Source organism: Zootermopsis nevadensis, unplaced genomic scaffold, assembly GCF_977971745.1.
Source record: "Zootermopsis nevadensis isolate Lab colony 2312 unplaced genomic scaffold, Znev_1.0 Znev_ptg000008l, whole genome shotgun sequence".
In the NCBI taxonomy this organism is placed as follows: domain Eukaryota; kingdom Metazoa; phylum Arthropoda; class Insecta; order Blattodea; family Termopsidae; genus Zootermopsis; species Zootermopsis nevadensis.
In genome coordinates, this window is record NW_028259140.1 from 1,647,781 (window position 1) to 1,663,514 (window position 15,734).

General features: G+C 36.0%; 1 protein-coding gene across 6 annotated transcripts; it reads right to left on the bottom strand.

The window, feature by feature from the left end:
* Positions 1-2,921: 2,921 nt before the first annotated feature.
* Positions 2,922-15,595, bottom strand: LOC110837675 (protein regulator of cytokinesis 1). 6 transcript variants are annotated; one of them, XM_022080077.2, is made up of 14 exons: positions 15,443-15,595; positions 13,715-13,853; positions 12,459-12,557; positions 11,318-11,458; positions 10,668-10,787; positions 10,379-10,531; positions 9,396-9,560; positions 7,715-7,938; positions 7,352-7,499; positions 6,803-6,961; positions 6,212-6,391; positions 4,947-5,027; positions 4,776-4,836; positions 3,727-3,945 (listed from the first exon to the last, which is right to left on the bottom strand). In XM_022080077.2, the coding sequence occupies exons 1-14, from the start codon at positions 15,463-15,465 to the stop codon at positions 3,875-3,877; spliced, it is 1,764 nt and encodes a 587-aa protein (XP_021935769.2). In that variant the 5' UTR covers positions 15,466-15,595; the 3' UTR covers positions 3,727-3,874. The 6 variants fall into 6 exon arrangements, with proteins under 6 accessions (XP_021935766.2, XP_087200943.1, XP_021935769.2 ...); XM_022080074.2 differs by lacking the exon at positions 4,776-4,836 and having other exon boundaries at positions 2,922-3,945; XM_022080079.2 differs by lacking the exon at positions 4,947-5,027.
* Positions 15,596-15,734: the final 139 nt, after the last annotated feature.

Genomic DNA, 15,734 nt, shown 5'->3' on the forward strand with positions numbered 1-15,734 from the left:
TCTAAGGTAGGTCTCGTCACACTAACTGGTAGTCATATAACACAAAACATATATCTCATTCCTCTGTATAGCTTCTATTTTAAACGCCATTCAGAGTGAAAAACGCTGACAAAATGTGATGAAAAAAATCTGACTGTTTAACTGGATGTTTGTACGATAATTAATTTAGCAGCAATCGATATATAATATGTAATAACATCGAGACCAATAAGATATGAGCAAGATTCATTCACAGTTTCATATCAAGTACGGGTGATATTGGACCGATAATACTAAAAAATAAATTTGCCGTTTGTTGTTAAATGTAGTTGGTTACGGAGATAGCCGACAACACTGTATATATTCGGAACAAACGTAATACCTCTACATGTAGGTTAGAATTCTTCGTTGTCGAACAGCTAGACCGGAAATTAGTCATTTCAAACAAACTGGCGAGTGGGACAAAACTTTTCACTGTATCATAAGGTGACATTCATATGACCGACACTATTATCGCTCGCTTTGCACCGATTAGAACATTCATGTTAGGCCTACTTTGTTATTTGTATCATGTTTGACTTGATAATGATGATAACACTAGTGGACTTTTGGACTAGGACGGGCTAATACGTACAATTGTTGATTTTAATCAGCTTTACGGTTGCTGAATTACCACAGGATAACAAATTGTTTCTAGAAAGTGGATCTATGTCGCTATTTTCCACTACAACTCAAAGATTTCAAGCTTCAGAACACTTTATGTAGGATTTTGTAGCCTCTTACCAAAATAGTGCTGGGGGTAAAGCTGACCATTGACCTCAATCCAGTACCGAGGTTCAATTGATTTCTTTCCATTGTCTCATTTATCGTCATGCTGTGCGTGGATTTAATTGTCTCAGAAGGCCAAGAACACGCATGAAAGGAATGGAGCAATTGGTACATGTGACATCTTGGCATCTGTTAACTACAGAGTAGCCTTTATATGAAGCTCACACATCTGTAACTGCATGGAGCAGGGTCCCTTTTGAGAAGCTAACACAACCTCAAAAAAAAGTTTAGAACCCGAAGGTTAATTAGTGTTCATAATTGCTCATCACCAGTCCCTATCCTAAGCCGCAAGAATCCAGTACAAAACATTTCTCAATAATATCTATAATTTCCATACATAAAAGAATATAAGTATTTTGCTATTAACTTAATTCTAGCAAAAACGATTTGCGACTCTATCCGTACAAAAGCATTTTGGAACACCGTGTACTAGTAACTTAGGTTTCTGAGATTATCTGGTCTAGTCTCGTTGCTTAGCAACCAATCTTCCTTCAACACCATGGCGTCTGCTGCATCAAATGCCTAATTTTTTTCGTACATGATTTTAGCCTTCTGAAACAATTACATCCACGCAAGACCACGCTCACTTTCCGTGACTCATACATGTGCTTTATTTACTGCCCGTCTGAGTGCGTTAGTGTTTGATTTTATACGTAAGGGGACCTTGAGGGTTTGAAGCGAAGGCGGGCTTGAGCTGTATGTACAGTCTAACCTCAAAATCTTTCACACTGTGCTATAAAATCGCTTTTCCCAATGGCATCATATATATGATTGAACCCAGAACTGTAACAACAGCAACCAAACTGTATGCTTCGAGGTCACAGCAAAATTGTACATCACAATATAAATGTCAGAGCTCAGGAACATTGCACTGTTGACAAACAACCACACAATAAAGCCCTTGGTGATGGTCACTACAGCCGAGTACAAACAACACACAATATACCTCATACAGTAAAATAATATCCAACACGATAATGGTATAATGAATTAACTATTTTCACAAACATTTAGGAAATCAGGAAATTAATCATTGTTTAATTCAAAAAGATATTAAACAGAATGATGGAGAACCTCAGAGCTCCATAGCCCACCATAAATTAATTTCTCCACCAGCACTACAACACACAGTAAAATTCCAGATACAATGGTTTTTCCGTATCACAAGCAAAAGATCTTGGTTAGTGAAGATGCTGATAAAGTGTATAATACGGCCTTCACAATTACCAACACACTTCAGCACACCCCTTATATTAAATAATTTTCCCACGGTACAACTGAAAGCTGACAAATAATCCACGTGAGAAATACATTGCCCAAAGTATATCAAAATGAAGATAATACTTGGAATAAATAGCTTTGACTGTAATACTTTACATGTGCCTAACGTAGCAACATACAGCTGTGAATCACAAGTAGTTAGTTACCTGTATTGATATTGTAGAATTTGAGGTTTTCACAGTAGCGAGTACAAAGATTCATCTTCTGGGTTGTTGCGTCGCGTAGTACAGTAAATATTTGTATTGATATTGTTTACATCTAGAATCCATGATGCAGAAAACACGAATTTTGTACATACAGTCACCACCAAAATATACAAAACCCATTTTTTAGTTTGTCCATAGGTCAAGCCAACTAAGAAGTTGGGGACCTGAAAAGGGTACTGGAAAATGTAGAAACATTGTTGAACAGGAAAAAGAAGATATACACATATTTAATAATCAATAAGAATTATGGTAAGGAAAACCATTCTTTTTAAATCCATATACAGCTAAAGCATTTGAAATGTGCTATAGAAGGATGTTGAAAATTAAGTGGACCGATAAAGTACGAAATGAGGACAAGCGAAGGAAGAAGTCTATGGAAAAATCTTACGAGAAGACGAGATAGGATGGTGGGACACATTCTGAGGCACCCAGGATTGGTTAATTTGCTGATGGAAGCAACAGTTTAAGGGAAGAATCGTAGGGAGAGACAAAGATTGGAATATGTGACGCAGATTTGTGAGGATGTGAGCTGTAAAAAATATGTGGAAATGAAGGGATAGGCGAAAATGGAGGACTGCATCAAACCAGTCAGAAGACTGACGACAAACAATATTTTAAGTAGAGAGATTTAGAGAATACTAATTGTTTATTATAAAATTCAATACTGATGACATACACTTATATATATAATAATGTTAAAAATAATTGCACTTTGCAGTAAGTTGAACGATATAAAACTAATCTATATCATACAAGTACTTAAATATTAAAATGGACAATTAGAAACACAAAGTGATTAAAGAACATCTCAACCAGCGACCACCAGACTTTCATAGTGAATTAATTGAGTACAAAGTTGCAGCAAGTAATACAATACTTTGTTACTGAATGGAACAGAACGTTCCCCTCGTAATTTTTGAGACGTCTCTGGAATCTCCACATAAAAAAAAAAGCCAACACAATTAATGTTAGTAAGGACTACGGATTATGAAGTTTTAAAAATATTCCTGCCCAGGAATCTTGCTCAAAATGTTAAAAAAATGGTCAGGAAGAACACGCAGTATTTTCAGTGTGTGAACAAAGTTACAAACCGCTGAGGTCAAAATTTACAATACTTTAAATTAAATATATGCATTACTGCACTTCACATAAAATATTCCTATACCGACAAACATCATACCACCACTAATTTCAAACGACATCTACTCAATTTCACAGACAGTATTTCCGTAGTCTTAGCAAGTTACCCTAAAGAGGAAGAAACAAATATACAATATATTAACAGGGAATTATTTGTACAAGACATTCGCACCACAAATCACATAATTATCGGGAGCTGTCGTCTGGGAGTCGTTAAATGGCACGTTACTGCTGTGCCTTTTTGATTCATTGGGGTTTTTGGCGTGCCCCATGAAGTTTGCACAGTCTTTTGCGGCAGTTTCGATGAAGACCCCTGAGCTCCAACATTTTTCCGCGGAGGTTTCACCGGCGTTACTCGTGCCTGTGACGTCTTCTTCGTGCTACGTGGCGGTAGAATCTTTGAAGGTATTTTAGACAGGGTTCTAGCAGGGGTGTTACGCTCACGGAGGCAGTGGCCTGTGACCACGGAGCTTCTGCATGTCTCTTGTTGGTTTAACACTTCCAGATGATCCTATAACAAGTATCATTCAATTTAATACATCTACACCTACAATATGAGCATACTAGCAAAAGGCGGCAAGGACATTATGTAAGCAAACTTAGTATTAGTAGCATCAATATTCACAGTACACCAAACCCCTACTTAATAATGTAATAACATGCCTCATTATAATTATTTTTATTGTAAAGAACCTGATGTTTGTACTTCTAACAAGATCTAGGTTGTCAAGATGTGAAAAGGGATGAAACTGCTCAGTATTATCATCATTGGGCTCTGCTGTTAGAAATAAAGAAACATTAGGATCTATTACAAAAAAAAATATTTCAGGGGGGGATCTGTGAGCTGCCAACCAGACCTTAATTCAAAGTTAAACAGTTTAAAAGTATGCTACTGCAATACACAGTCGGACCATGCGTAAGATGTGAATCACAGCCAATAGAGGTTAAGTATTACACAGAACGCAAAAACTGAAAAAAGTAGAGACACTTATTTATATCATCATATAATTATCACTAACATCACGCAGCCATCTAACAGCAAACACAGGTTGAAATCACAGTTGATAACAAGAATAAAGACGGAGACGCTACGTTCCTCCTAAAACATCGGTAATCACCTTCAAGATTACAAGGAGAGAGAAAGAGACCAAGATAAGAACTCTCCACACCGTATAAATTTTACGTAAAAATTGCATACAGTGAGAATTCTAAAAAATGTCTGTGGAGCTCCAATTATTTAAAGAAAATATTCACGCAGTTGTTAATAGACGGCTACACCTACAACCACTATTTCTATCTGCCACCAATAAACAGGAAAAATATCTGAAATTATAAACTAACCACATGCAAGAGCATCAGAAGTACAAGCAGTGGCACCATCAGAAGTTGGCAGTAGATTATTCTGAAAGCAGAAACACTGGTGCCAACAGGTCAGACAGAACAGGCAGGTTTATACATTCTGTGCCAAGCGAATAAAGACATTGATTTCCCAAATAATCATTTACCACAAACCTGGAAGTCTGTATACGTCGTCATATTCGAAGCTTCTGTATCATTATTTGTTCCTACTCCAGGAAAATTAATCCTAGGAACCTAAAAAATAAACAGTAACACAATACAATGTTTGCGAAATTATCCAGTTTTAAATAATATTCTGATCTGAATGTCACAAAAGTATAAGTACTTCGTTAAACGAATGCGGAAAACACACTTACATTTCGAGGTTTTAAGGATATGAAAGACAGAAGACTAGAAGAAATCTTTGTAGTGTTTGAATCTGATTATTACACATTTATTTTTTTGTATTATTCACGGTGACTGCGAGATATCTGGTGATTAGAATACCTGCTTCAAGAAAATATCACACATTTTCTCTCACCAAACTCATACACTTTTTTATTTTAATAATCTGCATGAGGTGGATTGTTCTCAGCTGCAAATGTTCCCAAAATATATGACATTTTTAAGTGTAATATATTTAGTAACGTCTCGCGTTATGTCGAACGGTCATCAGCAGGCGTTTCCATTATCTAGATGGCAGCACTTTTCTGAGAAACTCAAAAAGTTTATCATCATCTGTCTCACAGATGTTGTACCGGACGCAAATCAACAAAAAATTGTAAGTAAACAAGGAAAGGCGCACTGTGCTAAAACGGAATTGATGATGATGGTATTTATCACTGTTTATGAGAAAGGTTCACCCCACACATCTTAAATAAAGCATTCTTGCCTTCCTGCGCATGCGCCTTACTGGCCAGCGCAGCGACTCGCGTGAAAATCTCAAAATATTTGATCTCGGACTTTGGTAGCTTCCCTCCCCTGACCGCTTCGCTGGAACCTAGGACAGCGCCAAACAAACAGCCAGTTTTGATATTTCCACTTCACCCGCGCAACTCGCACCGCTCGCATTTAATCGCTCACGTAGGACACTGAGTAAATCTGCCTTGACAGCATCACACAAACCCACTACATCAGAAAAGCAGTACATAAAATTATTCACAAGTTCCTGCATTTACACACATATAACCTTAAGCAGCGTTGATTCTCGACTGCATCAAGAGAGATGAGTTACGCTTTCGTGTGCAAAGTGCTCGTTTCAGATAAGTCAACTTTCCACATTAACAATCAAGTTAATAAGCCCACAGTTAGCATCTGGTGCTCAGAGATTCTACATGTGATCCAGGAAATTAAAAGGCAAAGTCCCTAGAAAACAGTAGTAAAGGTGATGACCAGAAATAAAACAAGCAAGGCGGGACGGAAAAAATAAATTAACATACCACGGTTTGCTGAATAGGACGAGTAATGTTCCCTAAGGTAGCGGCCCTTTCAATTCCGGCCACCTTCCGTAATTTATGCGAACCGAGAAGAGGAGTTCCTGGTGTGTTCTTACGTTTAGGAGCTCTTAACTGAGATCCCATTTTAGATTCAACATCGAGTAGACGATCTCTCGCAAATTTCTGCAAAATAAAATAAATAAAAGACGTGTTATTTTTATATATAATCAACTTCATGGCACAGGGTCATTTTCATGCAACTCACTGTTATTCATCTCGCCAATGATCAGCGTCAACATAAAACCTTATCACTGGGCCCTATGACTTTTCACTTCTAAGAAATGTTGCCACCCATTCACTTAACCATACTTTCAAATCCACAATCAGAATCAAAAATTGTCTCACTCCCACGGTTAAAACATTTACTCTAAGCTGCCGCATATTCTTGGGCATCAACGATGAGTTCAGCCGTTCTTGATCGTCGAAACTGCCGCGTCGTCTGCCGGACGCAGCTGAACCAGCCCATCGCAGCAGTTTCATAATCTCAATAGATTAATACAACCCAGTACATCTAGATGTCAGTCAGTTACTCACCTTTGCTTTCTTTTCTTCTTCTTTATGCTCTTTGTGCAACGTCCACTGACTATTAATTACGTCTGAGACTGGTTGACCATGTATCTTGAAAGGTTTCTTGTGGCGTTTCTCATAAAGGCTGACATACTTCATCAGCTCCTTTTCGACCTTCGGCAATTCCTAACGAGAGGGAAGACGACCAAAATTCAGCAACATATCAACTTAATTCTCTGACGGAACCCCAAACCTTGCCACTGATAAATGATCATTTGTAGATCATGAAAAAAGACAAGTGCGAGCCGAAGGCTCCACCTTCCTCGACCAACAGTGCGACGGATTCTAAGGAAGTGTCTGCAAGCGAAGCGAACTTAAGAAAAGTTTAACATCTCAGAAGTGCACTGGCAAATGTGTACTTACAGAATCAACCCCAACGTCTATGGACTTTAAGCCACCATTTTTTTTTTAAAAATGAACATTTATACTTCAAAATGATTGGTCTCACTCAGAACTGATGTTAGAAATTACAAAATGTATTTATTTATTTATTAAAGAGGCAAATTATCAGATTACCTTTTGAATTAACTTCCTTTCTTTTTCTTCAATCAGCAGCTGGCCTCCACGATTATGGAATAGCCGGTCTGGGTCATTCGCTCGATTTTCCAACTCCAACATCTTGTCCCAAAGTTCCTGGCGCTGGTAAGCCAATTGAAAAATCTCACTGAAAGAAAAAGCAGTAAGTTTTATAAATAAAAAAAAAATAAAATCCTACCGCAAAAGTGACAATTTTAAATGTCCGTACTGATATTCTCCTAAACTTCATGCAGGGAATTTGGTACCTATTGGAACTGCTAACACCTTGTATTCCGAACTGCATAAAAAGTCATACATTACAACTATTTGCTCACTCCAAAAATTTGATCACAAATCACTTACTCATTTTGATCATAGTGAGACTTTAACTTCTGGACTTCAAGTTCATGTAGTTCTAAGAGATCTGCGGTGAAACACTCGGAATAATATGGTCGAAACTGCACGCGCTCATCTTCGCTAATCAAACACTTGTCCCACAAGTGTTTGAGTTCTTCTCGAATCTCCTCGACAAAGCGTTTGATGTTTTGGCGTTTCAGTACTTCGCATCTCTTTACTTCATCCTTCAACTGTAATTATGAAAATGTTAAAAATTATTAAACTGTAAGAAGTGTTGCACGCCTCTTACTTCATCCAAACACAAGAACAATCAATATATACAATAAGATACAGTTAATGATGACGCTAGATGGCAAAACATTCTATTTTACAGGAGCTGCTACCATTATGCAGCTTTTAGAAGTGCTTTAAATATGAGAGGTAAGAATGATAAAATAACAGGGATGGAGAAGAAACACAGAGGAAAGGAGGTACAGACAAGTAATTAATAAATGGAAGAAGAAAGGGGAAGATATGAAATAATGAAAGAAATAAGTTCTCATTGAATTTCAATGGTCCTTTCCTGCTACTTAAAAATAATGACAAGTAAACAACGAGAGTTAAACACAAATGTTGCAAAAATTATTAAAAAAAATCTCAAATATAAAAAGTGATTAAATGAAATAGTTTCAAGTCAAAATATCACCTGCATTCAGAACGGACCATGCAATCGTACAGGCTTTTCCTTCCGTGTGATGTCAAATTTTGCGTATCCTTGTTCTCACACTGGAGTGTAACGTAATGGCATTTATTCTATTACAATTTTTTAAAAGAGATTCGCAAATTATTTGTACGCTCAAGAGTTCAACTTAAGTTCTGACAATAATATATTCCTTTTTGAGATTAACAGAAGCTTGCAACAGCTTTCTCCACTGTAACATTATACGTTTCTCCTGACATGTGTGATGGGTCCAGTAAGGTCTAAAAATTGTAAACAGCGCGAGAGTTGAAGTTTCTGCAGTATGAAAACTGTGGATTAAGATGCCATGTCATGCAGTAAGGATATCCTGAAGATGAAGGTAGTTAAGTTCATCCACTGTGTCTGTGAAGGCATTTAGAGGGCTTACATGTAAGTAGATGTTTTTAACTCTTATACAGAAAAAAGTAATACTACAGAGGGGCCCAAAAAAATGTATACCACGTTCTCGTGATTTAACACCCCTCAACTTCTACTTATGGGGGGGACCATAAAGGATGTGGTGTATCGTAGAAAACCAGCTACAGCGGCGGCGCTTCGGGAAGAAATTGAAATGTCGTGCGCGGCAATCCCAGCAGACACTTTGGCCAATGTCGCTCGAGCGGTAGTTCGCCGAAATCAGAAATGTCTGGACACTAATGGTGACCACTTTGAGCACCTTTTGTAATTGTAGAATTCAAACATGACTTACGGTCAAACCCTTGATGTCTGTATAAATTTAGTATTAAAGCTTTTATACAGGTTTTTGTTTTGTTGAAGCGTGTATATATTTTTTGGTCCCCTCTGTATTTACATTTGTGGTTTGTGGTGTTCTAGGGTATGATTGGTTAGTTCTATAGGTGGCAACAGCACAGTGCTTAGATACAGCAGCATTTCTCTTTTCGTAGGTAACGCATTATATTTAGTATAGAACATTATTTTATTTTCTTAAATAACAGAAGTTATACATACAGCTTCCAAAGTAGCTGAAGAGTGGCCACGATAAGTAGAGAGGAAGTTCTCTCTGTGACCGTAATCTTCACGGAGACGATCCCAAAGTTGCGTGAGTTTCTCACGCAACTCAGCGACTTGAGCTTTACCATCTTCCAGTTGTTGTTCTAATCTCTGGTGTAATTGCTGCAACACGGATACAAAATCTTTGCTACGTGTAGCTAATCTTCATGCCACAGCCTGAGGACCAATGCGAGTGCGGCAGAATATAGAGAGGCACTCTATCAGGGTTTGATGATACACACAAGAGCCCTGTTTATTGAGGAACGGAAGCAACTGGAGGAGTCTTTTTCATAAAATGGTGGAAACGACATTTGAGGAGGATGGTTACGATCACTGCTGTCATCACAAAAAATTCCACTCTCTTTTCATCCTCTGAAACTGGGAATTTTAGCTCACGTCTGTATTCTTTAATACACGCTCTCAGCTTATATACAGAATATCCCTGGAGGTAAAAAGATTTTGAGACAGGAAATAACACAAAAATGAGTGAAATGGTCATAGCAGTGTTTCCTTAAGAGGGAGCTGCACCCCCCCCCCCACCCAGGGGGCATTGAAACTTTTTTCATGGGGGCCAACAGCCCAATTATAAAACACAAGTCTTCCTTGAAAACAGAGTAGGCCTAGATGGACAAACACAATATAAAGTCTCTTATGCAGAAAAACACGCAACGAAGAATTACAAATTTTATAAAACACTGGAAAAGAAAATGGAAAGATGTCAAAGTAATGAGATTGCCCACAGCAGAGAAAAAAAATAAGACCATCCAGCAGGAGGAAAATATTTAGGAAGGTCTAAAAACACTTCTTGTATTGACCTAATACTGGATTAAAGAATATTTCTGCAGGTTTAAAAATTATTTAAGATTAAAATGTAGTATAAGAATTCTAATTCCCAAATCAAGAACAGCATAAATTAACAAGTAGACAGTAAAGCTACGTACGTTCAGTGCAGCCATATTCTCCCTGGTCGGTCTGAAGGCCGCATCCTTTCCACATACGAGTCTCTCGAATTCCTGGGTTGGAGCAATTGCCAGTTCGGTCATAATGGCAATTATAGCTGACTTGGATTCTTGATACAAATGCATCAACCGTTGCTGAAATTAAAAAGAATATGACTTGTAGCATTCAACACACATTACGAGACAAAAATAAGAAACAGTAAAACCCACACAAAACTTGATAAACTAGATTGGCAGCCACTGATGACATATTTATGTGAAATATGCTCACCTTTTCAATATCTCTTTCCTTAATGTAGTTTTCAAAATCATCGAGTCGTTGCTCGGTGGGAAACTGATCAGTAAAGCCGGTCTGTGGCTCTATTCCCAGATCATCGCAAAGCATTTTTTCCTGTATGAAAGAGAGGATTTTAACTTCAAAATGTCCATATAAGTGACAGAATACTTACTTCCTAATGACACACTTAAGCAAATGCAATCCATAGCAGAAAAAGGGGGCAAAAAAATGTAACCCTGAACTGGAGAAGTGCTTAGTGAATTCTGACTAAAGTAGTGTCCACCGAGGTTTACATATACAAAAAAATATCACCTCTTGCACAAATGTTACATATCACGTACAGCGCTTATAATATGTAAGAGGAAAATAAAAACTGATACAAAAGTTTTGTTAGGAAACTTCATGGCAAAAGACCACGAAAACTGATTTTTAGAGAAGCGAGTTTGAAGATGTGAAATGGATTCAATGACGAGTTCTTGTTGCAATAATCCTGAGCTTCCAGGTTCCAATTCAAGGCATCTATTGACAAATCTGACAACTTGGAAGACACATCCACAACCTTGTTTAAATCATATGGCATGTTGACAGCTGTGATGAAGTAATAATAAATAATCCTATTCCATTTATTGTGCAACAATACATACCTTCCTCTGCAGATCTGCTAATCTGCATGCAAGCGACTCTTTGATTTTGCGACATTCACCTAACTGGTGTCGCAGTGTCCTTTCAATATTGCACAGAGGCAGATTTTCAAACTCAGGTACAGAAATCTCCATATTAAGATCCTAAATATGGACAAATCATTAATTGACAGACTTGATAAAGAAAAAAAGAACAGATGCAGCATGCTGGTCCTCCGTGTGAGGATGCTAAAGACTATTGTTAATATTGTGTTGTGACAAAATTATTACAGATGTCTACATTAAAATTGTATTACATAACCTGAAAATCTTGTGCCACTGCCATGTTTATAATAGTTAACATACAAATAATATTAAAAATATATTAAAATTAGCCGTCAATCACAAATATAATATTAATAAAAGATTAAAATATCATTTTACGTTCCCTATCGAGTACTCGATTTACAAATGGAACATACACTACATGTTTCGGCTATATATAGCCATCATCGGGTGTTATGTATTTAAACTTATCACTGAATTACTGATTTTTTGTCTTCATTTTTTCTTATGATGTTCGTGTAAAATGATATTTTAATCTTTTATTAATATTATATTTGTGATTGACGGCTAATTTTAATATATTTTTAATACTATATAAATCGCAATATGACGCATCTACAATATCTCATACAAATAATAGTTCATATGGCATTTTTGAATACGTTTATGATCTATCGCCATACCAAATTATTCACTAAGTTATTACCACAAAACCAAATAGTGATTTCAGGGAGACAGCATTTTCCTTCGAAAAAGTTGAATTTTTTAAGCTGTTATGATTCACCATTTGAGGGCCCTGTATTAAACAGCCTGACAATAAAATTTGTTTTTATCTCCAAGTCAGGCAGGCACAGCTGCAATTAACACACAACATGGTGACCTCACAAGCCTACTTTCTTGCTTACTTCCGTTTTTAATCATTTATAAAACAGCCAATATTAAAATAATTTCTCTTTCTTTATAGCAGAAACAATATTCCAGTAAACGTACAATTTGTATTGCAGCCCAGAAAATATAAATCTTGTTTTGCCCTTCTTATTGTTGAATGGATTCTGCACTATAACAGACAAAAATTTATCGAAATTGTTATTAATATTACCTTTCTCAATTCCGATATCTCTTCAAGGTGCTGTTCAATCTTTGTCACAAACAAGTCCTTATTCTCTTGCTCCTCTTCTAACATTTCCTCAAACAATTTCTGAAAAAGCCACAAACGGGAAATAAAAATCATATATGGGCAGAAATTTCAATGAAACACTGTTGAAAATCCCAAATATATAATACATTTTTTTAACCCTGCAAAGTGCAATAAACAAAACAAAAAAAAACTACACTGATTTCTTAACATATCCCACACTTTTAGCACTTACTTAGCAATTATCACAGTGAAGCGATATTAAAGATGTTCTGTAAGTTTGAAGTTGTAACTACTTGGTACTCGACACTTGAGAGTTTTATGTAAACTAGTATCTGCTAGTAACTGTTCAATATGGATCAAAATTTACCCCTTCTCATACCCCATATTAACTTGGGTTTTGTTTTGCCCCAAAAATATACCATCTTAACTTTACCTACAGCAGTTATAATATTTGGACGGTTATTGCAAGCAGTTGTGAACACGTGTCATGCTTACTATTCTGTTATTATGGCACACAAATCTGACTGAGACAGGGAAATAGAAGACATTTCTGTTGAGTCCCAAAGTAATACATACTTCTATGTCACAAGCAGAACTTAGGCCTTAGATTCAGACACTTCTGTCAATACACAAGCTCTATAATGAGAAGGAAGTGAAATTTTTTTTAGGTCTACCTATTAAAATATCCTAGCAAGGTCTCAGATAACTTGGGTTAGTAATAAACAGCTGTTCTTACACAGAAAATTTTGAAATAAAATACTAGCCTACATTAATTTATGTATTGTAAAATATCACAAAACTAAACCAAAACAATGTGTCCCTTTTTGGCGTCACATTCAGAAAAAATAAATGGAAGAAACAATGTTTAAGCCCTGTGAAAGAAGTTCCTCAGATCACTTATAAATGTATTCACACAAATTTCATATGTATTGGCTAGTCACACATCTGTTTTAGTATGTCACTAATTACACTGCAATTCTTTCATGTGCACCTAAATCACTTAGATGCTGAGACTTTATTCCAGCACCAAATCTCACAACTAACAACCACATGAATTAACATTCTCTTCATTAGTTGATTATGTTTAAAAATTCAGTAACCATTGTAATATTTTCTTTGCCCACTCCATGCATCACAAACAGCAGCAAAAAACAAATAATTCTGATAACTAATAACCATAAAAATAATTTAAAACTTGATCTTAAAATTGTACTCACCTGCACATGCTGCTTCACCGCCTCACATCTCTGTCCTATACTTATATCATCGTAACCACATTCTCCCCAAATCGATGCAAGTTTGTCCATATATGTTGTTACAGTATTATTAACTGCTGTGCTTACATCGTTACAGTAGCTGAAGGGGAAGAAACCATTCATTTATATTTCTTGGATTTTGAAAGTGGAAACACATTCCTTGAGTAGAGTAGAGTAGAGTTTATTTACATTCCATAGATCCTTCTTAGGACTCAACCAAAGGATGTAGAACATGTCATTTCATACAATATACATACACTTCAGAACTTTCAACACAAGTACAAGAACGTATTTCACATATCAATGTACATAAATTTCAGATTGTGCAATACAAGTATGAAAAATAATTTTACAAATTAATATACATAAACCTGAGAATTTTAAATATAAATACAAAACTTGCTTTACATATATGTAAATTATAGATATAAAGCTTAAACATTTTCAGCAGAGATGAAATCATCTACAGAATAGGAGTGAGTAAAGAGGTAATCTTTCAATGCAGGCTTGAATACCTTTATATCATAATTTAGACTTTTAATTGTTGGTGGAAGATTATTAAATAACTTGATACCTGTATAGTACACTCCTTTCTGATATTTAGTAAAGTTAGCATTTGGCACATATAGATCATGTTTACGTCTTGTATTTAAATTATGTACATCTGTATTTCTTTTAAATTTATCCATGTTTTCCACCACAAATGATAGCAAGCAGAGTATAAATTCACTTGCAAGTGGAAGTATATTAAATTTACGAAATAATTTTCTACAAGATAACCTGCTTTTGACACCGGCCATTATTCTAATTATTTTCTTTTGTATGTAAAAAACTTCATTACTGTCTGTTGAATTTCCCCCAGAAATTAATCCATATGACACTACAGAGTGAAAGTAAGCAAAGTAAACTAGCTTTAAAGTATCTATTGTCATGAGTGGTACGACTGTTCTCATGGCAAAGCATGCAGAGCTTAATTTGGGAATAATATACTCAATGTGTTTCTTCCAATTTAAGGTATTGTCGACTTGTAAGCGAAGGAATTTGTTTGTTTCAACTTCCACAAATTGAATTGAATTGAAATGTTGCATATCACACTACAGATCCCAGGCAAGTCAGAAAATGCTTTTCCATGTATTTTTATTTATCACACTGAACAATATTTCAAATAGCCTCACATCTCAACCTGCTACCTATATTTTACATTACACACATTTTCTGTATGACAGACAAGTTATGAGGAAGTTAGTGAAGTTTGGTTTGAACATAAAGTGAAGTGTAGATTTTTAAACGACTGGGTAATAAGCCTCAATAATATGGGCTACCACATGCCAGTTTTCAAAACTGCCGAATATGATAGATAACTAGCATGCCTTTGGTATCAAGAGTTTACACAAATTGTTCTTTGCTGGTACCACCTTTTCAGGCATCTTCTACACAAAGTAAAAAATAAAAGATCCAGCAAAGTATGACATGTCTACCAGTAATTTATTTCTAGACGACAATGTATACTTGCCATTGGAAAGTAAAACATTTGTACCTAGGACATCAAATTATTCGACAAGAAATATGTAATATGCAGTACCAACATAGAATAGAAGATGCCTCCATGGACTACACACAATGCAATTTAAACCTTATTACAGAACGGTGCTGATTCTCAAAAGTACTAAAATAAGAACATATACTTACCTAGAAGGAATAAAACTGTCCATATTTATGATTTAAATGTTAAAACAACACATACGAAATAAAATCTTCAAATGACTCTCATAACCAACCAAAGAAGCTAACTGAGGGCAGAGGCCTTACCCGTTGTACGTTATATAAATATCTTGAAAAGCAAAAATTTGATTGGTTGAAGAAACAGACGTTCATTGGCTGAATTTAAACTGTATCTGACGTCATCAACCACAGATTTGAAAACATTGCAATTTTCAAGCAATTACTGAGAGTTTCGAATAATCTGTGGTTTGGAACGCCA